Source organism: Hakea prostrata, unplaced genomic scaffold (genome assembly GCF_041222555.1).
Source record: "Hakea prostrata isolate BN-2017 unplaced genomic scaffold, UWA_Hpros_2 contig_125, whole genome shotgun sequence".
NCBI lineage: Eukaryota > Viridiplantae > Streptophyta > Magnoliopsida > Proteales > Proteaceae > Hakea > Hakea prostrata.
The window spans coordinates 90,822-113,018 of record NW_028291244.1 but is presented as its reverse complement, the minus strand read 5'-3'; the positions used below and the strand labels follow the sequence as shown (position 1 = coordinate 113,018).

At 39.4% G+C, this 22,197-nt stretch overlaps 1 protein-coding gene across 1 annotated transcript in view; it reads left to right on the top strand.

The window, feature by feature from the left end:
* The first annotated feature begins 555 nt into the window (after nt 1–555).
* LOC148998819 (vacuolar protein sorting 38-like) overlaps nt 556–22,197 on the top strand; it is a 32,506-nt gene continuing 10,864 nt past the window's right edge. The window contains exons 1-5 of the mRNA XM_089141697.1: nt 556–942; nt 1,252–1,458; nt 6,806–6,986; nt 7,168–7,301; nt 7,570–7,797. Coding sequence (XP_088997823.1) covers nt 757–942; nt 1,252–1,458; nt 6,806–6,986; nt 7,168–7,301; nt 7,570–7,797 — 936 coding nt within the window. The 5' untranslated portion in view covers nt 556–756. The remainder of the gene's footprint in view (nt 943–1,251; nt 1,459–6,805; nt 6,987–7,167; nt 7,302–7,569; nt 7,798–22,197) is intronic.

Here is a 22,197-nt window from a genome sequence, read left to right as displayed (position 1 = left end):
TGTGTTTCCCTGTCGTTGGTCTCGGACAATCATCCTTTGAGTTGACCTTCCATCTTGAGTGTTGTTGCCAAATAAGTCCAACGTATGTAACGCCCTAATTCAGCCGGTCGGTAACTGTCCCTACCGAGCATCACAATCAGCCCCAGCCCGGGCTTAAGTCAGTTGGGTATAAATCTCCCATATCAACAGCCATGGAAGACTTGTATTGATTTGATTCTGCGATTTCTTGTTCAGATGAAATCTTTGAGTTGGACCAGGGTTCCATCTTCAAGTCAACTTGTGAATATTTTTCAGTTGGAAGAAAACGATCCAGATTTGTATAACAAACGTTTGCAAATTAGGGGTTTAGGATCAGCAAAGCTGGGTTTTTTCTTTTTCACAAGTTTGTAAAATATTAAATCTTTAGTGTAAAAAAAGGATCTCATATTTACAACACAACCCCACCCTTTTAATTAGAGACCGTCTGATTAGTTTCTGTAAATGTGTGGCGATCTCGACGGTCTGCTGCAAGAAATAAAAGTCCCAAATCCGGAAAGATTCGCCTGCCGGTCCAGACACTCTCTCCACTTATAACTAATTTTGCCAACAAACAGTCCAATTTCCGTTCCAGCAAATTCCATTTGATTTTAACGATTTATAACGAAATGGATCGTTGATTTTCAAACCCTAAATTTCTCAGTTCACCAATGATGATGAGGTCGTTCCGTGATAACTTTACCTTAAATCTTCTGATCGCATATTTAGGCGCTGTTCTTCATGGGATCGGAGAAGTCTTTATCCTTGGAAAAAAAGGTTGTCGACTCATCATCGGAACCTTTGAAAGTAATCCAATGGGAAGATCTTGAGCAGGAGCTCGCAAGACTGTGGAGTCTTTCATCTGCATTCAATAAAGCCAAGGAGAAGAAGAGTTCCCTCGACCAGAAGCTTCAATCCCTTATACAGGTAAGATCTTTCTTCCCTCACAACCCAAAAATTAGGTATTGTAGCGTTTCTGCCCTTAGAGTTAAATATTTGTTCTCATTTAGAAAAAAAAAAAAAAAAAAGGAAAAAAAAAAAAAAAAAGAGAAAAAGAAAGAATTAAGTGTTTGTTGAATTTCCCTAAATTTGCCGGTTCAATTGTCTCTGTGTGCGCATGACTGAATTGCTGTTTCTGGAAAGTTATGGAGAGACCTTTTAAATTCTTTCTTCCGCGTCAGAAATATTCTCTCTCGCTAATAAAAATTAGTGTTGTGGCTCTTGATTTGTGGGCAGTTAAAAGCAGAAGCATTGAGTAGGTCAAATGAACTTGAGGAGAGGCGACAAAAACTTGGGACACGAAAGTTGGCGATGGATAATATGTTGAGGCGTTCAAAGATTGTGGCAGAGAACGTGAATACCCGTGAGGGGCGGCTTAAGGTTGAAACTAAAACCCTTATGGTTGCAGGGAAGGCCCTTTCCATAGCTTGTAAGCAATTGCAGGTAACTTGTAATCGTTATTGGGCTTGTGGTTTGTTTGTTCGTGGAGTTTTAAAACACTCTTTACATGATTATTGCAAATTTGAGATTTGTTATATATTGTTGCCAGTATTGTCATTATTTACTAGAGAATTGAACTGTACTTATTAGGCAGCTGCAGGTAGGAAAAGATGGTTTGTCGCAGGCACCTGTAATTCATAGATTGATTCAATCAATGACTGGAGTTACAATGTTGCTTTGATTAACAGATTAGTTTTTCCTCTGAGGTAGTTTAAGTGGAATGTTTTAAGACTTAAGACAATGGAGGCCAAGTGGCTAATATAGTATAACAAGGAATTGTCTCACGAATAGTGGTCATAACTGAATCTGGCTTGCAATACAAACTAGAAAGCTTGAAAGAGAAAAAAGAAATCAGTATACTGTTGTATTGCTGAGTCATTAGGCATCAAAACAAATGAAAATCCTACCGAACTATTGGGTTTCAGCAATTTTTATTATACTAATATAAGAATTTTAGACTCGATATAAACCTTAGCATTAGAAAGTTGAAAATTGCAGCTGCGTTTGAAAATTTAGGAACCATCTGATTACCCAGCTAGTGTTTCTGCTGTATATGTGTTTGATAAAATATTTTTTTCTGGAAGCATTTTTAGCATCAGCAGTGCAATAAAATCTGTTTGTTGATGCAAATTTGTAAATGTGATAAAATTTATGAAAAATTACTATTGTATGCTTTAGACCAATATTTGTCATGTTATAAATGTCCATCACACTTTGATAATTACTAATATAGTTCAATCATAATAGTTCGGTGATATTACAACTCAAACAGCAGAGTGTTCAGTTCTAGCTTGTCATTGTTTTGTTTGAGTCAATGTTCTTAATAATAGCATCTAGATATCTATTTCCTTGCCTTAATGTTCGAGTCTTCAATCCTTTTCTTTATTTTTTCTTTTTTATCTACCTCTTTTTGTCTATATAAATAACCACTGAAGTAATATGATCAAATGAAGTGATGTAGCCTCAATGGGTGAGGACCAATAAACCAAGATCACTTGATGAACAGCAGTTAAATTAGGGTTTACAAAACCCTGTGCATTCAAGGGCTGTTTAGGTCTTTTGGATCTCTCATATGGGTTTATAGGGTCTGAATTAGGGTTATAGGTCTAGGGTTTAAAATCAGAAATCTGATTTTTATTATTCTCAGTTTTGGATTTAAGTTCTTAAGTTTTAGGGTTTTGGGAGGGTTTCAAGGTTTTTGGTTAGAAGGACTGGGATTGGGTGTTGATGGTAGTGGGGAGGTTGTGGATCTATGAGGAGGGGGAATACTGATGGAGTGTTTGAGAGAAACGGAGATTAGGTTTTGGGTAAAGAAAAGGGAGGGCCAAAGGTAGGGAATGAAAAACAGCAGTGTGAGATGGGGGAATAATGGTAGGAATGATTTGAATTATTACTTACCAATTCTAGAAAGGCTAGATGGAGATGGAGATGGAGGGGTGAAGGCAGACCAAGAATTCTGCCAAAGGAGATTTCCTGCACTCTGAAACCCTGGAAGCTTCACTCGACACTTGGATCTTGCTGCAACAACTATTATTGTATTCTGTATTCTGTGTTTTATTACAAGCATAGGCTGTCTGTTTATAGCCCTTAATAATGACTCCTAATGACATAAAAAATTGAGTTCAAATAAGACTTCTACTTATCTCAACCTAGATTGATTTAAATAATAATTTAAAACAGAATTGGACTGCTAACAAACTCCTAATCACAATTATGCCCAGCTGGGCTCGAGTAGGACTTTCAAAAGAGCCAAACTACTGCTGGTATTGATGGAGCTTCTTATGCTGCTGGGCTGTAACCTAGGCTACTGGCAGCCAGCCTAGGACTTCTTTCGGGTCTTGGGACTTTTCATGGGGTGGTTTAGTGACCTACATCATGGAGATTCATGTTATGGACCCTTAAATGTTGAAGTTTCTGCATAGTTAACAAATAGTGAGGTAGGTTTGGTTTTAACTTCGTCGTCTATCCAATTGAAATATCCACAGCCATGATTGTTAATCTTTAATCAAGTCATTCATGTGATTAAAAAAATTTGATAATCAGAAAAGATTAATCTCATTATATGAGTAAATAAGCTATCATACTATACTCCAGTTGATTATGGACAGCACCAGAATCTTTGATTTTGGGTTTGCTTATGTTTTGCAACTCGCACGTACATTGCCCAAGTTCAGTCACGTAGTCTTAAGTCGTCAATCCACATGAAAAGGGTGAGATTGATGGACATTCAGAAAAATGTCGTCCCATGTTTGGATCTTGAATGTTTCCATTTGATAGTATTCTGATAACACATTGATGTCCTCACTTTTAGCCATCTTGTCAAGAAAAGAAAACATTATATAACATGCATATAATTCATAGAGATGAAAACTGAAAAATACAAATGTATAAAAATAGATATCCAACAAGCAATTCATAATCAAAGACAACAAATGATAGCCAAAATATGAAATTACAAAAATAAAAAACCAAAGCTAGATGATAGGAACCTTGGTTAACCCTTGATGATTACAGCAATGCCCTGCTATCTCCTCCTGCGATTAGCACCACAACTCGCACTCACACTCTGCAATTCAAAGGCAAAATAGAGCTCGAGAGAATGTAAAGGAACCTCTTCTTGTTTAATTCATTCATTGAATGAATTCAACTGTATTACAACCAATAACTGGACTCAACTGCATTATGTGACCTCTGTAACTTGAATGCTCACTTGAACTACCCTTAATCGAGGGTCTTCCTCTCTTTGCAAGCAACGTTGCCCAAAAACACCAATCCAGTCTTCTCCCCTCGCTCTCCCCACTCTTTCCCCTAGTATACCCAAACCCAGTACCTCAAGACAAATCCTAATTAACCCCTTTCCACCTCAGCCATGCCCTCAGCCAGTATCTGCTCCCCATTGAGTCCCTGCCACATGTCCTTGTCCTTGATTCTGTCCCCAACATGGTTGGGTGGAAATGACCCCTATATGTTGGTGTCTTTGGCAGTAGTTAATCATGTAAAACTTAAAAGGTTGTTAAACGACATCCTTCATGTGCCCTGAACTGAAATTTGAAGCATCCCGCTTACACTGCCATTTTGTTAGCAATATTTACTACATTTGACCTTTTTACAGTCCACCGCATGTAATGACAATAGAAGTCTGACCTTCTAGAGTGTATGCTCTCACTTAGGTGAATATTGGAAATCTGTCTTTCAAAACACCAGAAGTCCTTTTAGTAACATTCCTTAAAGAGGAATATCTCTATTTATTTAACTCCTTTGCCGATCGTGCATTCCATTCTCCAATTTATTCTTATATGTTTATCTGTCACAACAAAATGCTATAAAGTTACCAAACTAGTTCGTATACTCTGAATCCATAATGTAATACTTAGCTTGAAGTATTATGGAAAAAGACTTGTTAGTGCATTATTCTATATAATATTAATGAACAATAATGTAAGTGCATTACTCTACATAATATTAATGAACAATAATGTATATTATATAAGAGCAAATTGCACTGGCACCCCAAAATGGAGGCTTTAAAACAGTGACACCTCACTTTATGTTTAAAAAGCACAGAGACCCCAAAATTGGATTTTCATTGGATATATTTGTCTAATTTGTCATTGAAAACCTTTCAGACACTGTTTATTATACATATATATTTTTAAAATAAACAATGATTTAACCGTTTTCAATGATAGATTTGACAAATATATCCAATGAAAATCCAATTTTGGGGTTTCTGTGCTCTTTAAACATAAAGTGGGGTGTCAGTGCTTTAAGGCCTATATTTAGGGGTACCAGTGCAATTTTCTCTAATTTAATTAACCTGGTGGAGAATGAGGGCAACCTAAATACGCTTTTCTTCTTGCTGCTTCAAAAACTTAAGCAACATGTGCACTTCCTTCCCAGCCTAGGCACATGAATCAGAAATGTATATCGAGTGCACACACACCATGACATTTTGTGTGGTTAGTCCCTTTCTAATCCTGTATCGGGGTTGCTTTGATTTCTACACTACAGTACTATTGTGGGTACCATCAACAAGGTTTTCTCTAGTTAGGATCCATTTTCATGAAAGCATGTATCTGACTCAGCAGTAATGAAGAGTATTTGATGGTGATAGATCTGGAGGTCGGAGTGATGCTGGCGGTCCTCTGTCTCTTTCTGCTTCCTCTCTGCTTCTCGTCCTTTTACCCTTTCTGTTGGTGCAGAATCATCTCTACTTTCTCTTCCTCCCCCTTACCTGGGCTTCTCCTCCTCTCTTCCGTTTTCTGTTTCTTCTCCTCTCCTTCCTCTCAAGTAGAAGAAAGGGGGGGGGGGTGGAGGAGAAAAAAGAAACTCCACCTCTTTCTCCTCCCTCTCTGCTTCTCCTTCTTTCCCCCTCTGTTTGTGGAGGTGATTTCTTGGAGTCGCTTGGCAGTCCTTCGCCTCTCTCCTATTGCCAGTCCTTCGCTTCTGTCTCCTCCTTGCTCCTGCTTTGTTCCCTCTCTGCTTCTCCTCCCTCTCTCTCTATTGTGGAGTTGAAAGTAGGGTAAATTTGTCTTTTGGGATGACTTAACAGCAAAATTAATAAATTGGGTACAGTTGCAACATATTCTAGGTAAGAGTGGTAATGTCATTATCTAGCTAAGACGGTTGGTACTTGTCATTATTAGTCTAGCTAGCTAAGGGGGGAGATCAAATGGAAAAAAAGGAGAAGGAAAAGAAAAAGGGACATCTCATGGCATCATATTGATGCCTCACAATACCATTACATATTGGCCAAGACAAGATGAGTTGAAACAGTTCAGTACTTCAAAATTGGATGAATTAAGTAAACATTCATCAATAATTGAAATATAGCGCAATTCATAGCTGAAAAATAGGCAATACTAACTGAAGAGATCTTGCAATGAGCAGTGGAAGTTTAACTCATACTCGTAATGAATTAAAATAGATAGTTGACGGTCTGGCTACTGTTGAGTGCTGGTCACATAATGAATTTAATTAAGTGTGAGTTTAACTCATGCTTGTAATGAATTAAAATAGATGGTTGACAGTCTGGCTACTGTAGAGTGCTGGTCACATAATGAATTTAATTAACTGTGAGTGCGATGCCCTCCCACCCAAATTTGAAGAGGGAATGACTTCTGGTTTTTTTCTGTAGAAGAGAGAAAAACATGAATGTGAGGCATCATTAGAATGATGTTTGAAATAGATCATAGATGAAACATTGGGTGTGGTTTATTTTCTTCATGTACTACTATGGTGTAAAACAAATGTGATGTATAGGTAATCTCATGAAGTTTTTTGGTTACAGGAAGCAAAGAGATTGCTAGCAGGAGAAAGGGGTCAGATTCATCTTAAAAATTTACAGAGGATGCTAAGAAAGAGGCAACAATATATGATAGCACAGGTTGCATCATTGTATCCAGTGAAGACCTCAAATGAACTGACACACAGAGAGAAGCTTGATACATCTTCTAAGGGTAGCAAATCAGGTAAAAAGGTTTTTGAGTATCTTCTTATGCTGGACATTTATGTTAATGCACAAAGTAAATAAAAGCAGTTGCAAATTACAAAGTGGGTTACATACCTGAGACTTGACTGATGAATCTTTTGGTTTCTATATCCAAATTTTATGATGTTTTACAGTGTACTTAAAGAGTGGTTAATTTACAGGTGATTCTGCTGGATCCAAACCCTTGACCATTTCAGGTCTACAACTGAGTGTGCATCCTTTAAAGAAGGCCAGCTTTTTCAGTGACAAGAAAGAGGCTCAGAAGTATGCTTCTGCCTTGGGATATATTGCACATGTAAGGTTTTGCTGTCTCTCACAGTTTTTCACTTGTATGTTTTAAATTTAAATTTTCTGTTTTCCTATGCCGATGTTTTTGAGGCATTGTAGGGGTCACGAATATTTTTTATTTGTGACTCTCTAGCAAGCACTTTTTTAACTATTTTAAAGTTCATAATTCCCTTGCATATAATTTGTGGCCTCATTTGATTTGAGGGTTGTATTTTCATTTTTCATGAAGTTCATGGGTTAGCCAAGAATCATTTATTAGCCTCAATACCATGCAGGCTGTTTCGCTTATCGCCTCTTACTTAGATGTTCCTTTGCGGTACCCTGTGCTTTTCAGAGGTTCACGTTCATATGTTAATGACTATGTGTCCTCGGTCGATCCTTCACCTTCTGACTCCACATCAAGTTTGTCACTTGCAACAATTTCAAAACCAACGGAGTTTCCTTTGTTTTTAGAAGGTCAAGACATAACAAGAGCGGCTTATGCTATGTTCTTATTGAATAAGGTATGGTTCATTCCCCCCTCTCTCTTTTCAGTTATTTGGTGTTTTTGAGGCATCTTATTAAAACTTATTTGTTTTCAATCTTTTAGTTTCTGTACCTCATTCTTTATTTCGGTGATGGATCTGGTCCATTATCTTAATGAAAAAGAGTCATATCTATTTAAGATTGAAATTGTATTAGGTGCTGCACTTCTTGTTGAATAGCCTTTTGGCTGCTTGTTAGTAAGTTGTTTTTTATGCTGAAATCTCAGGTATCTTGTGATGCAGCCTTGCTTGAAGAGGGCTGTCATGGTTTGAGATTTCGGCCGATTTTGCTTGAGATCTCGTTTTTCTGAGAAGGCAAGACGGGATCTCTTGCAGGATCTCAGAGTTCTCACAACTTACTCAAGATCTCAAGTTCTCACCAATATATCTCGGTTGGACCGATATCTGGTCCAGCCACACCCTTTTAAGACTCCATCTCAAACGAGAGAGAGAGAGGTCATTTCTCAATCTCTCGCTCTCTCTTACAAGATCTCCCCAAATCTCAACCCGTACCCTCGCTTTTCACCGGATTTCTTGCGGATTTCCGATGGATCTTTAGTTGCAACTACTCTTAGTACATCTACAACACCAAAGGAAGATCAATCAAGCCCCCATTTCGAGTAGTTCTTCAACCAAGGTGATATTTCCCCCCACAATAGCTATTCATGGGCCCAATCCCATATTGCGAAGGAAATTGAAGTAAACCAGGTCTAGGGCTAGGGGTATTTTAGTAATTTCCCTAGACTTAGTGTTTTTCTGAAAGTTAGAAAAATTCTGCAAATCCTCTTAAAGAAGATGAAGTGCAGGAATTCTCTAAGTCCAGAAAATTGGGTTGATTTGGGAAAGTAGGGTTAGGACTATAACCTAATACAAGGGTCGACCAAAAGGGAAGGAAAAATGGGGCTGGTTTGGGATTTCCTGATAAGACTAGGTTGCTGTATCATGGGAAGAAATGGGAAAGGGGAGGCCCACGAATGCTATAGGGGAGGGTTAGGGTTTACTGGAATTGAAGGGGAAGGGGCAGGGATTAGTTGTGATCATGGTATGAAATGTCTATGATATTACATGGAAAAAAATTCGAGAGAAACTCAAGTTTCAACCAAGTGAATATGGAAAACTTAGGTGGAAACTTGGGAAATTTTGAGGAAATTGAGGACTTTTTCGTGTAAGTTTCGATAGGTTTTATGGAGGGATTTTGCATTTAAGCTAATTAGAGTATAATGAATACATTTGCACATGCATTTTGCTAAAAAAAATAAAATTTAGATCTATCATTCAAAGTGCATAACATTAATATAAAGTTGACTGAGAAGTACACAATAAACTTAACTACTTAAGTACATAACATTCAATGTATGACTTCTAACTTCTATGTTTAATTCAAAACATCAAATAAACTTAAAACATCAAATACAATGTAACTAGCAAGAAAAATAAAAGGTAGTATAACTCACTAACTCAGTGCCAAGAGGAGTGCCTCGGTGGATCCTTCCTGTGACTTGAGTAGTACTGTGCTTGTAACATCCTCTCCTTTGACCAACAATCATAGACATCCCATGATATGTGATGCCTATGGTTGTGGAGGTAATCGACAACTGCAGCTCTATAGGTCTGGTCATCAACATGCATAAGATATCCAATTTGAGGGAATACACAATACAGATAGGGAAGTCCTGATTCAGCCTCAGGGAGTAGGGGTTGTGGTTGCACGCCGAAGATCTGCTCCATAAACGTCTGTGCCCCCGAGTTAGCATCCATATAAGTTGCACCCTTGTGCATGTATACCATCCTCCCGTCAGACGTTGGATAATACATCCTAGTTTGTTCGACTAGTTTCTGTCTCCCTTAATCCTGAGGAAACCCATGACCATAAGATGTATGATTGTAAGCCCTATAAGAAGATGCAACACTTCCTATACCACTCTCGTACGAGTGGGGATTTGCTGCTGCTTGACTCATCTAGACTAATAGATCCCATGGAGCTTGCCAAACTATTCACATCCGTGGGATGTTAAGACCTGTACAATGAGGTGTCATCCTCATACCCATGTCTATGCTGCTTCCCTTTCCCCTTCCAACTGTAGGTGGAAGTACGACCTCAAGATGCTGGTGGACCGTGATCGACATCTTTGGTAGCGTGGCTGAATTGAGTCTCCCCCGTGAACCTCAATGGCCCTCCCTGGCCCTAACTCTCAACTGGGATCACTGCTGGTTCTGGTGGTGGTGGTCTTTCCCTAGGATCAGCTGAATCCTGATCACCAGGTCCATTATGATGATGATGATCATATCATCACTCCCACTATCATCCCTGCTACTAGGTCCAATATCATCATCATCATCGTCATCCTTTTGTGCCTGACTAGTAGGTGGCTGAGTAACCTCATCATCATCATCATCATCTGACCACACAATATTATCCTCACTGACACTGGATGCTCTAGGGTGTGGTACAAAGGGACGACTAGGCTCGGTGTGCACACTCCCATCTGTGGCCAAGAACTCTTCCACATTAACTCCCATCTCTCGTGCAATTTGACTGTTGGGTCGACCTCCTGCCTCATCTAACAGTGGCTCTCTAACCAACTTAAATAGGGGGTCCTCATCATCATCAATGGCAATGTCAGCCAACTCAATCTTGTCCCTATGACCTTGATCTTGAGCTTAATGTGCTCTTCTCTGAACCTCATATTATAGTGAACATATACAAGATTCTCTAGCCGCTTCACCCCCAAACTTTTCCGCCTCTTAGAATGTATTAAATTGAATGTGCTCCAGTTACGCTTGCAGTCGGTGGCAGAAGATGTCTGGGAGAGCACTTTAAGTGCAATATTAATCAAGTATTCCAAGTCTAACCCATATTGCAGCCACCACTCAGCTACAAGAAACATAACCAACCAAATTAATCACGCTAAAAATAAATTCTCTAACCCACTCAAATTAATTAATGCTTGTTTCACCTCATTTGGTTCCAACCTTTCCACTACTTGTTGGAGTGCTTGATCAAATCTGTCCTCATCCCAAGTTCTTTACTGTAGGGGTATATGGGATTCTAGGCTATCAAACAAGCCAACAAATGAGACGGTAAAAAACTACAAAACAACATAATAAGTATTAACTATTAAGTAATAACTTTCAATTGACCAGCCAAATGCAATGGATGTTTTAACTACCTCTCTCACCTCTCCTGGATGATATCAAGGAATTTCTAGTTGCCCGTAGGATACCTTCCCAACCATCTCCATCATCATCTCCATTACAACTCATATATGTGGTAAAGTTGGTTTCCTTTGTTGATTACCAACTTCAAAATTGTCACCACAGGGTCTAGAAGCTTCACAACAACTTTTAGATTTACCCAGAAGCTATCACTAGATATGGTAGCCCGTGCTGCTCTCGTTACTGGTGAATTTGACTGGGCCAATTGAACCACTCTTGTGATGCAAACATCGCACGTAGTTGGTTTTTCTTCTTTTCAAAACTGTTTTAAGGCAATCCAATTTGTAGCAAATCTTGTGACCTAGGCCTCACCAAGTCACCACCACATATCCTCCTTAACATATCCAATGCATATCTATGGTTACATACAAATGTGGTCACATGTCGATCCCACTTGAACAACCTTCTTCACGATTTGATTTGCCCCATGTTTTTCAACATCAAATCAATACAATATGCCGCATAAGGAGTCTAGAAGAGCCTATAGTTGGGATTCTCCATCGACTTCATCCCTTCCTTCTTGAAATTAGAGCCATTATCAGTTTTGCACCACGTGCTCGACTCCAATGTCTTTCATCACACTCTTCAGCAACCTATATATGTATTTTGCATCCTTCTTATAACCTGATGAATCAACAGACTTGATAAACCAGTCTCATCACAATTCAACATAAAATTGATGATAGATTGTCTAGTGGGACCAATCCAACCATCACACGTCACCGTTACCCCATAGTGCCTCCACATCGGCTTAAGATGATCAATGTAGGTCTTCAAGTCTTCCTTATGCGTGGGAAATATACATTATATATCTTTTATTGGGTTGGCTCAACCACCCTTTGTCTAAGACCATTGATCTCATCCACCATCACCTAAGGCCCCTTTGCAACATTTGTAGGAACACTGTGATATAATGCCCGCTTAGAAAAAAGGCCATCCCCACCTCCTTCACATTACCTAACATATGCTTTAATTTCTTTTGTTTTGTCTATGGCCTCCCAAACAAGTCAGGATCAGTGTGTAGTATCTGCACATTGGGATCAATGGCAATGGGTCTAGAAGAAGCAGATGTGGCATTAGGTCTAGGTGCAGCAGATGTGGCACTAGGTTGAGGCCGTGTGGCCCGTGGTATGGGAGCTACTCTCAGACACTCTTGCTCCGCATACTGGAGCTCCCTCTGCTCGCCCTCTCAAAATTCGGATCTCTAGATGTCCCTGCACCCATGGTCCGTTGTGTCCTCTTGATCTTATCGAGTCTATGAGACTCCCTACTCATCCTTAGTACTCTCTCCATCTCTAGCTCTGAGGATGATGCATTATCTGAATCCATGTTCTGCTCTCCCACCTCCTCTAAGCATGCTATGTGGAACTCATCCCTCTTTGCCTTCTTCTCTGCCCTCTTTTCTTGCCTCCTCTCACATATTTTGCCATTGTCATTTTAACTTTATAAGGGACATTAGGGCATGCAACCACATTGCGGTCCCCTCCCGCTAGATGGATCTTCAGTTGAGTGGCGACACCTGATCCTTTCTTTTCAAACAATATTTACACTCTGACTTCTTCTTGTCATCCGCCATAGGCTTACCATGCTACCAAACTATGTTTGACATCATATTTTTGAGTCTCTGACTCTAAAGTTTGTGCCTGATGCAAACATACATAATAATCATCGTTACAACACAAACCCAACACTTTAATTTTAGCCTAAAAACATTAAACACACATTACTTGTAAACTAGGGTATTCACAAACTCTGCTTGCTTTTCTAAATTCCTCGAGAATTGGATAAAATCACTGATCTGACATCATCCACCTGAGAACTACTACCGCTCTGAGAATTGGATAAAAATCACTGATTTGATCCATCTTTTCTTACGTTTAACTGAAAACCCTAGTTTCGCCGCTCTGAGAACTACTATTGCCGCCGCTGTGTCTTGAGGTGGAGAGCCTCTCTCCACCTCCTCTTCTACTTCTTCTTCCTCACCTTCTCTTCTTTTCTGGTTTTTTCTTTCGTTTTCTTTCTTTCTTTCTCCACCTCTATTCTCTACTTCTCTGTTTTCCGTCGCCCGTCTCCTGTTTCTCAGTCTCTATTTCTCCTATTTCTTCTTCCTCACCTTCTCATCTTCTCTGTTTTTCGTTTTCGTTTTCTTCTTTTCTGGTTTTTATCCATCGCCGCTATTCTCATCTACCTTCTCATCTTCTCTGGTTTTTGTTTTTGTTTTCATTTTCTTCTTTTCTGGTTTTTATACATCGCCCCTATTTTATGGTTTCTTCTACCTATTCTTTTGGTTTCTCATCTACCTATTCTTTTGGTTTCCTTACCCATTTTCGTTTTCTCTCAATTCATTTGTTTCTAAGGCTCTATTTCTCTCTGTTTCTCTCTATTCACTGTTTTTCTTTTCGGTGAAAGCTTCCGGTTATCGAAAAAGAAAAAAAAAAGGTAGATGCGAGATCCGGTTGTGCATCCTGCAGATCTGAAGGTTTTGCGTTGGAGCTGGAAGTGCCTCCTGTGGATCTGGAAAATGTGCTGCTGCAAGTGTCTCTTGGTACTGGTCTTTCCACCCTTGTGGCGTGTTATCTTTCTGCCCTTGTGGCGTGTTTTTCTGTCCTTGTGGCGTGTCCGTTTCCGCCTTTGTGGTGTGTCGCCCAAAGTGGCGTTTGTGTTGGTGAATACGATTGTCGTATCACTTGTGCGTAATTGTGGTTGGTACAGCTTTTATTCTAAGGATTTATTGGGCTTGACCCATTACTTAGCCTGGATGACCTTGTCTATTGTATGTACGACATTTGGTCAATTTCCACTCTATGGTTCGGATCGAACCTTGTGTTTTCGTGCATCTATCTTTTGTATTTCTTGCTTTTCTTTGATGTGTTTGTATTTCCTTTGGAGTTCATGAATGAAGATTTCTAACTTCTTACCAAAAAAAATAAAAAGGTATTCACAAACATTTGAATTTTTTCCTAATTAAAAATAATTTTTATCATTAACATATTTTTTATAATAATTATTAAATACAAGAAAAAATAGCAAAACATAGTAAAACACTTCAAAAATCAGATTCAATCAATTACATATGTAAATCTACCTATTAGAGACAACACATAATAATTTCAACTCAATTCAATGTGCTTTGCGCATGACGCAAATAAAAACTGTAAATTTTTAGGTATTTTTAAAAAATTTTAAAATAAAAAAAATAGTAGAACACTACAAAGATCAAATCCAACAACCACTTGTAAATCTACCTACTAGAGACCAGGGAAAAAAATTTCAAAACATTTGACCATGAAAAAGGAAAAAATAAAAAAAGGGGAAACTTAGGTTACCTTGCAACAAACCTTGAAAACAAGGAAATAATCCACTAAGAGGGGCCGAAATTAACAAAGGAGTGCTTAAAAGTTCTCGAAATGATCCAAAACCATGAAAAAAAATGCCGAAGTCTAGGGGAAAAAGGAGGTCAAACCCCTTTGGTTTCACCATGATGTCGTGCTCGAAACTCTGCTTTCTCATATTTCGACATTGGTTTCTACCCAATGTCGAAATTTCGACAGTTTCAACCCATGGTCCAACCGGTTTTGTTCTCATTTTGACCCAGTTTCGACCAAATGTCGAAATTTTGGTAGTTGCGATCGAAACTGTGAAATTTCGATAGTTTCAATCTAAGCTTGTGACTTTTTTTTCGGTCCCCTAGTTTTTTGTTTTGAGGTTCCCAAAATGTGAAATTTCGGCTTTCGACCGAATTTTTTATATGGTTGGGTAGTTATGAAATTAAAGTATCTACAAACTCACTGTGTTGGATTTATCTTTTTGCGAAGTAGTTTATTTTTTGATTTTCAAGCGTAAAAAATTGTATTTTCGTAGACTAAAAATGCTTTCTTTACATGATATATGTCTTGTATAGTAATGGAAAAACATATGTGGAATTCCATGGGCAAATCTACAGACTTAATGAGTTGAAATATTTTTTCCAACCAATAAATCATTATTTTATTCTTAAAAAGTATTAAAAATATTATAAAACATATACATATTTATGAAAAATATAGGAAAAAAGGGTTTTAAAAATTATAGAAAATTATGGAATAGCTATGTGTGTGTTTTTTAAGTACTGCCCATGTGGTTTAATTGCTGGTTTTGGTATGGGTAGCCTATTTTCTTGCCACAAAAATTTTAAAATCTATTTTATATTTAAAAAAAAAAAAAAACATGGGCAAGGGAAAAATTGCTAGCTAGTTGCATGATTGTTTCTTTGTCTATAGAAAATTAATTTGATGTGGTACAATGACTTATGTAATCATTTTAGCTGTAACAGTTATCATGTCTGCTAGTGGGAGTCATGAGGGGACAACCACAGCCATAGGGAGAGCCACAGAGAGCAGCAATAGAAGGGAGGGTTGACCCAATATGGTAGTACTATGTGGCTGTTGATGGAAACAAGAATAAAACAAAATGTAATTTCTGTGTGAAGAAGTTCAATGTAATTGCCATCAGCAGTTTCAAGGCTTACATTATCGGGAGTTCAAAGGATGTGGTCACATGCATAGAGGTCCATCCAAATGTAGTGAAAACAATCAGGGAGTTAGAGAGAGCAAAGGGGTATTGGTGATGCGGTGCAAGGATTGTCATCATACAGAGTTGATTCAGATTCAAATTGGGATGTGGATCCCAATGCTGTGGGGAGAGATCAAGAGGGGAGGGAATTGAGGCGAGCCATGGCAGAGAGCAGGGAGATGCATTATTAGGAGTAAGCAGGGCCAGAGTTAGAGCTACAGGAGCTTGTCCCTTTAGGATTGTAAGGGCTGGAGCATCTAGATCTAGGGGGAGGGATGGTATATATGGCATGTTTAGCAAATTACAGTGTCAAAGGGCCACTCCTCTAACAAGTCTAGCACCATGTGATTATCTACGCTATGGGGGCCCAATCCTAAAGCAGGATCTTGAAGTTTTCAGGAGGAAGGGGGTCAAGCAGCCCAAGATAATAGGTGCATAAAAAATAATGGGTAAAATGGTTAAAAAGGCAGTGGCAAAGTGGATCCTCTAGAGTTCCATTCTTATAAACATAGCCCAAGGTCCATATTACAAGCACATGATTGATACTATTGCATATACAGGTCCTGGATATGAGGGTCCCACCCTAAAGGCGTGTTTGGTAATGGGCCAATGAACAATTTTTGGCGTTCTTTCGTTCTTAGAACGCTGAAGAATGCCAAAAAGTGTTTGGTAAAAATGGGTCATTCTTTTGTTTTCAGGAAACAAACCGGTCCAATTTTCGTGTCTCAGAATGCTTTTCTGGACACTCTACCCAAACTTCATTCACAAGAAACTTCTAACTCCTTCCTGCCTTTATAAGATTAAATTTTTTTTTTTAAATCTCCATTGTCTCAAGTGTTCTTAGCACATATTTAACCAAATAGTCAAAATTGTGCTCAGACCACTATACTTTGATAAAAACGCTAGAAAACAAGTCTTGCAAAAAACGTCATTCTCAGAAAAGGCTGTTACTAGACGTGCGCTAAAGAGTTGATGACCGCCTTCCTATAGGAGGAGAAGGAGGAGCTGCAACAATACATTGATATGAGACCCTTCTGGGATACATATGGATGTACCATTATGTCTGGTGGATGGACCAGTCTGATGAGAAAGTCCATCATTAACTTCATAGTGTACTGTGATAAGAGGACAATTTTCTTGAGATCTGTGGATGCTACTAGTTATGTGAAAGACTACAAATATATACTTGCTCTCTTACAGGATGTGGTAGATGAGATTGGGAAGAAGAATGTTGTGCAAATTGTCATTGTCACCGACAAGGGTTCCAACTTTAAGAAGGCGGGTGAGGCGTTGATGAATTCACCCAACTATCATCTTTTTTGAACACCCTTTGTAGCTCATTGTGTCGATCTCATGCTAAAAGACATTGGGAAGATCAACATTGTCCAAACCACAGTGGATAAGGCTAGATAGGTAACAAATTTTAGTTATAATTATAACACTGCTTTGGACATGATGAGGCGATCATGCAGAGGTCAGTTGGTGTGACCTGGTCCAACAAGATTTGTGACGAATTTTGTCGCCTTGAGCAGTATGTAGGAGAAAAAACCGTGTTTGATCTATGCTTGCATCCAAGGAGTGGTTTGATTGGTTGGATCCAAGTAAGATAAGTATTTACTATTTTATTTTACAAAATATAAAATGTTTGTGAAGCGGGCACTAGGTATAGTGCACCATCTCATCTCATGAGTTCTAGAAAATGTGATGGTTGTGTTGCAAACCTTGGAGCCCATCATAAAATCTTGCGTATGGTGGACTCCTCTTTAAGGGGGTCCATTATGCCCCACTTGTATGCAACCCTTAAGCGTATGAAGGGTGCCCTAGAGAGAGCAAACCCCAGAGGCGACCAAGCTTTTTTATGGATTGTTGATAAACAACGGACCGATCATCTTATGCATCCGTTGTATAGGGCTAGTAAGTAATTATTGTGGGTTGTTGCTTGTTGGCTTTTAGGTATTGGTAATTCATTCAATCTTAACTCTAATTGTGATTTTGTGAATTATGCAGCCTATTATCTCAACCCCAAATATCAATATAGCGAACATTTAGGATTGGACGCAAACCTACTCAATGTGGTGATGTAGGTGATTTCAAAGTTGAAGCCGGATCCCAACTCCAATCATTTTTCCACATTGAGGTGAGATAGTAGGGATTTTGGACTTAGAACATGCATTTGATTTTTGGAAGAATTTAGCTAATCATCAATACAAATGATTGTAGATAAAGGTGTTTAGGACGCATTTGGGTCCTTTAATTTGGATGCTGTTATTAGGGGACAAGAAAATGCTGATCGAGGTTAACATTCAGATAGGTAGATTATTATTATATATTAAGTATTAAACTATTAAACTATTAAACATTAACTTAAAGTTTTTGTGATAATGCAGCTGAGTGGTAGGTTCTCTATGGTAAGAGTGCATCGAACCTCAAGAGAATGATGATCATGATCCTCTACCAGACTTGCTTTGCCTTTGGGTGTGAGAGGAACTAGAAATACATTTAGTATGATCCGCTCTAAGAGGAGGAATGGGTTGGGGAGCCAACGTCTGAACAATCTAGTGTTTTGCCACTCTTAACACAAGGCTGAAAATATAACATGACAGGGAATAGGTTGAGAGTAGTCGACAAGACATCAACCTCCACGACATATTCGAGGTGGGTTCCACGATATATTCGAGGTGGGTGTAGAGAGCAGGAACCCCTCATTCACTGGTTGATAGATAGGGGTGAGTTGGTGTTGGCACCAGCGTGGAGGGAGGCCTAACCCAGAGCTTGCTTGAGCTGTGGGGGTTGATGTGGATGATTAATGGCATCTTGAGATGGGCAGGCACATGCATAGGAGACAGCTGCTACTGTGGATGAGGATTGGATGGTGGCACTTGGCATGTGTGATGGCAATCCAGATGACACACTCGTTCCTAGTCCAGGTCCAACTCGAAAGGATTTTAATGACGATGACGGTGGTGGTGGGGATGATGATGCACTTGGCATGTGCAACGATGATCTAGATGACACGCTCCCGATCCTAGTATGCCTCATAAGGATTCTGATGGCGATGATGGTGGTGGTGGGGAAGATGACGCACTTGGCACATGCAACGATGATCTAGATGATACACTTGCTCCTAGTCTTAGTTCGACTCGTAAGGATTCTGCTTACGATGGTGGTGGTGGGGATGATGACAATAGTCATGGTGGTGGAGGACTTAGGAGTGTTTACATATTCCATTACTAAAGACACAACAGCCTCGAGTGCGATTCATCGGGAAGTCGCATTTCACACGTCACTCAAGATTAGGATCATGGTGGTGAGTATCAGCATGGTCATACTGTGATTTGTAGCTGGAAGGGGAGGGGCCATTAGGAGTAGCACAGAGGTGGTTGTGATGATGCCACTATTACGTATGGATCGTACGGTTCTTTTGTAAATCCTTCAGGCTTGAATCTAGCAGATAGCTTGGCCAGAGCGATGGGATCCATGAGCTTGGATGAGTCTATAAGCTTCACATCTACTTATGGGGCTATTGGTCTTTATGGTATCCCTTCCGCTCATGGACATTATGGTATGGGTATGGGTATCCATTCCAGTGGTTTGCCCTATGGGCACAGTGATGGATATTATGAGCGTGGTCTTTCTAGGTCAGACTTAGATGCTGAATCCATATTTGGATGGTAGATAGACCATCCATACGCACACTAATAGACACCACTAGCACCACCACAGCCACAACAACACCTTCCTTGGCACTATTCTCACTTCCCTCTCCTATTGGAATTCTCTTGGAGGCGGAAGATGATCGCTATAGAGCTGCAATTCAAGACTATCTAAACAATCATCAGTATGGAATGACATAGGTCCAGTATGTAGATTGGTTGGGGGAGAGGATGATGTACACTATGAGTATGACAAAGAGTCAGGAGGAGATGGATCCACCTAGGCACATTACTTGGTTTTGAGATTTGAGATGATGGGATGATTACTATGCACTTGCCTACATTTGTATACTTGTGTTGTATCTATACACTGCATTTGACTAGTTGTATAATGAATTGTAGACTTTAGTACCTCTCTTCTTTCTTGAAAGTTAATGAATATATCTGTCTTCTCTTGCATCATTTGCATATTTAAATTTGTTTGAATTCATGTTACAGTCTTACAGATTTCCAGTTTCCCCTGCAAACAGCCGGGCATGTGCTGATTAAGAACAACACCTTAGGTTAACTTTTAGGCCACAGTAACACTCTTAGTGTGTTTATTGGTCTAAAATTAGGCTAGACAACAAAAACCAGCCCAAAATGACCTCAAATACCCCGCCGAAACTAGGGGGCGAAACTCTCACCGAAACCTTCCCAAATGTCTCTGAAATGTTGGGGACATTTCAGGATTTCAATGGTTTCGCCACCTGGCTAAACCCCTTGTATTAGCGAAATTTCGTACATTGGTTGCGATGGGTTGGGGATGGTTTCCTAGGTCAAAGAAGAGGGGAGTGGACTGGGGATGCTATGGTTGCTAGGGAGGGCTTCTAGGGTTTGCGCAAGAGAGGGGAAGGGTGGGAAGGCTGCTGTACTTGGAGATTAGGGTTGCTTGCTAGAATGGTTGCTTGGATGCTTTGTTGATCTTTTGAGCTGCTGAATTGAAGAAGATAATGAAGAACTTGGAAGCTTTTTTACTCAACCAGGGCCTACCCACATAGAAGACCTTGATCCTCAAACACTCAATTCATTAATTCATCCAAGACCGAAAATAACAATACACAGAATTGCTATTTATAGCCTAAAATAGCAGACTTATACTCCAACTGGAATATCCTTATTAATAAGATCCCATTACATATTGGATTGGACTCTTATCCAAAACTACTAACAGATAAGATAAGATAAGAATCATCTAAACTACTAAATAGGACTCCTTCAAAAACAACTTTAACTCAACATAAAATATTCCAAACAAGTCCTAATCTGACTCAACAAAATTCTGGAAAATTCCAAAATCAATTTCAGAGGTAACTAAAATGCCCAAGATACCCCTCATTAAGGGTTCAGCCAACTCATGGAGGTTTCTTGGAGCCATCCTGGGGGCCCCACTTAGACTTTCAGCTGGGGGAGGGGGTCCTTGCACATAAGAAATCTTGAGGCCCAAACTAGTATGAAGGTCATCAACAACAGAATGTGAACTCCTCTGTTATGAACTTATAATTTGTATTGAATTTATGATGGTTGTATTATTGTATTCTCGAGAGTTGAGAATGTGATGTTCTATTGTACTCATATGGATGGAATTTTATTGCTATTTAAGTTAGTATCACATCACTTGCTTTTCATTTATATGTCCTAATGGTTCTATATTTCATGTTTTATAACTTTACATATTCATTCTTGTAACATTTTGGTTTCAAACTTAGGGTCAAATTAGAACTCATACTGAGTTGTTTTCCCACAAATCTAAAGCCACAGAAGAATCGAATATGAGAAAGAATAAGATTTTGATTACTAGAATGTTATGAATGAACACTTAGATAACTAGGTAAAATGATTACAATGATGCCAGTCACTCCCGACAACAACTTTTCTGCCCTCAGCCAAAGGCTGCCCGGACCTACACAGAATAGCCGATCCCCTTCTTACGATATTTCCCCCCTTTTATAATCTTTCAGTCAGCAGTTGGTAGTGATAATCCCATTCTCTCTCTCCTCCGCATGGCACTCCCTTAGGGTCCTAACATTCTCATCCCCTTAAGATTCACTTTGTCCTCAAGAAGCTTGCTTCACATGCTTGCCTTGATCACCATGCCAATTCAGCATCCTTAAGAACAAGACTCCTTGGAACCAAACAGGTATAGTATTCGATTGACTTGAAGCAGCCCATATTGGGAAAAACCTTGGAAGCTTCAGTGATGGGAAGAACACACCAAGAATATTCTCCATACGTGTAGTAACAGCAACAACATCAATCATAGAATCAACCATTGACTCTATGAGTTCAGGATGATGCTTTTTCAGAATCCCTGTCTTTAGGACACATTGACCAAGTGAATTTTGCCACCTTAAGCTCAACTAGAACTCTTTGTATATAGTCTGTGATAAACAATGAGTTAACCCCCAAAGAAAATTCCCAATGTGAGCGTGTTGTTCCTCCTCCACATACTGATGAAGCCTTTCTAACTCAGATTCTGCTTCACCTGGTAAGTACAGAGCTGTCCCTTAGCATGCACATCCTTGGGAGAATAATATGTGCAAAAGCCCGCTTCAGAACCCACCTATGCCAACTATATGTACCCAGGCTTCCATATTGAAATTAAATGGAGACTTGGGTTGGGGCGCCTCCGATTTATGTATCTTCTCTTTTGCGTGCTGAACTTGAACCCCTTTTAGGAGGAGTGGAGGACCAATGACAGACCCATAGTTATGAGCTCCTCCTTGTGTACAACCCGCAGTAGATAAATTGTACCTTCATGGATTCCCAGTGTTGGCATGTGTGTGGAAGGAAGTCACTGCGAGGAATCAGAAAAACACAGAGACACCAACTACTTATTCAAATTTTTCCTGAAATGGCAGGTCTGGAGTCTCTATATCACACTGTAAGTTCATCCATAATGCCCAGATATTGGGAAACT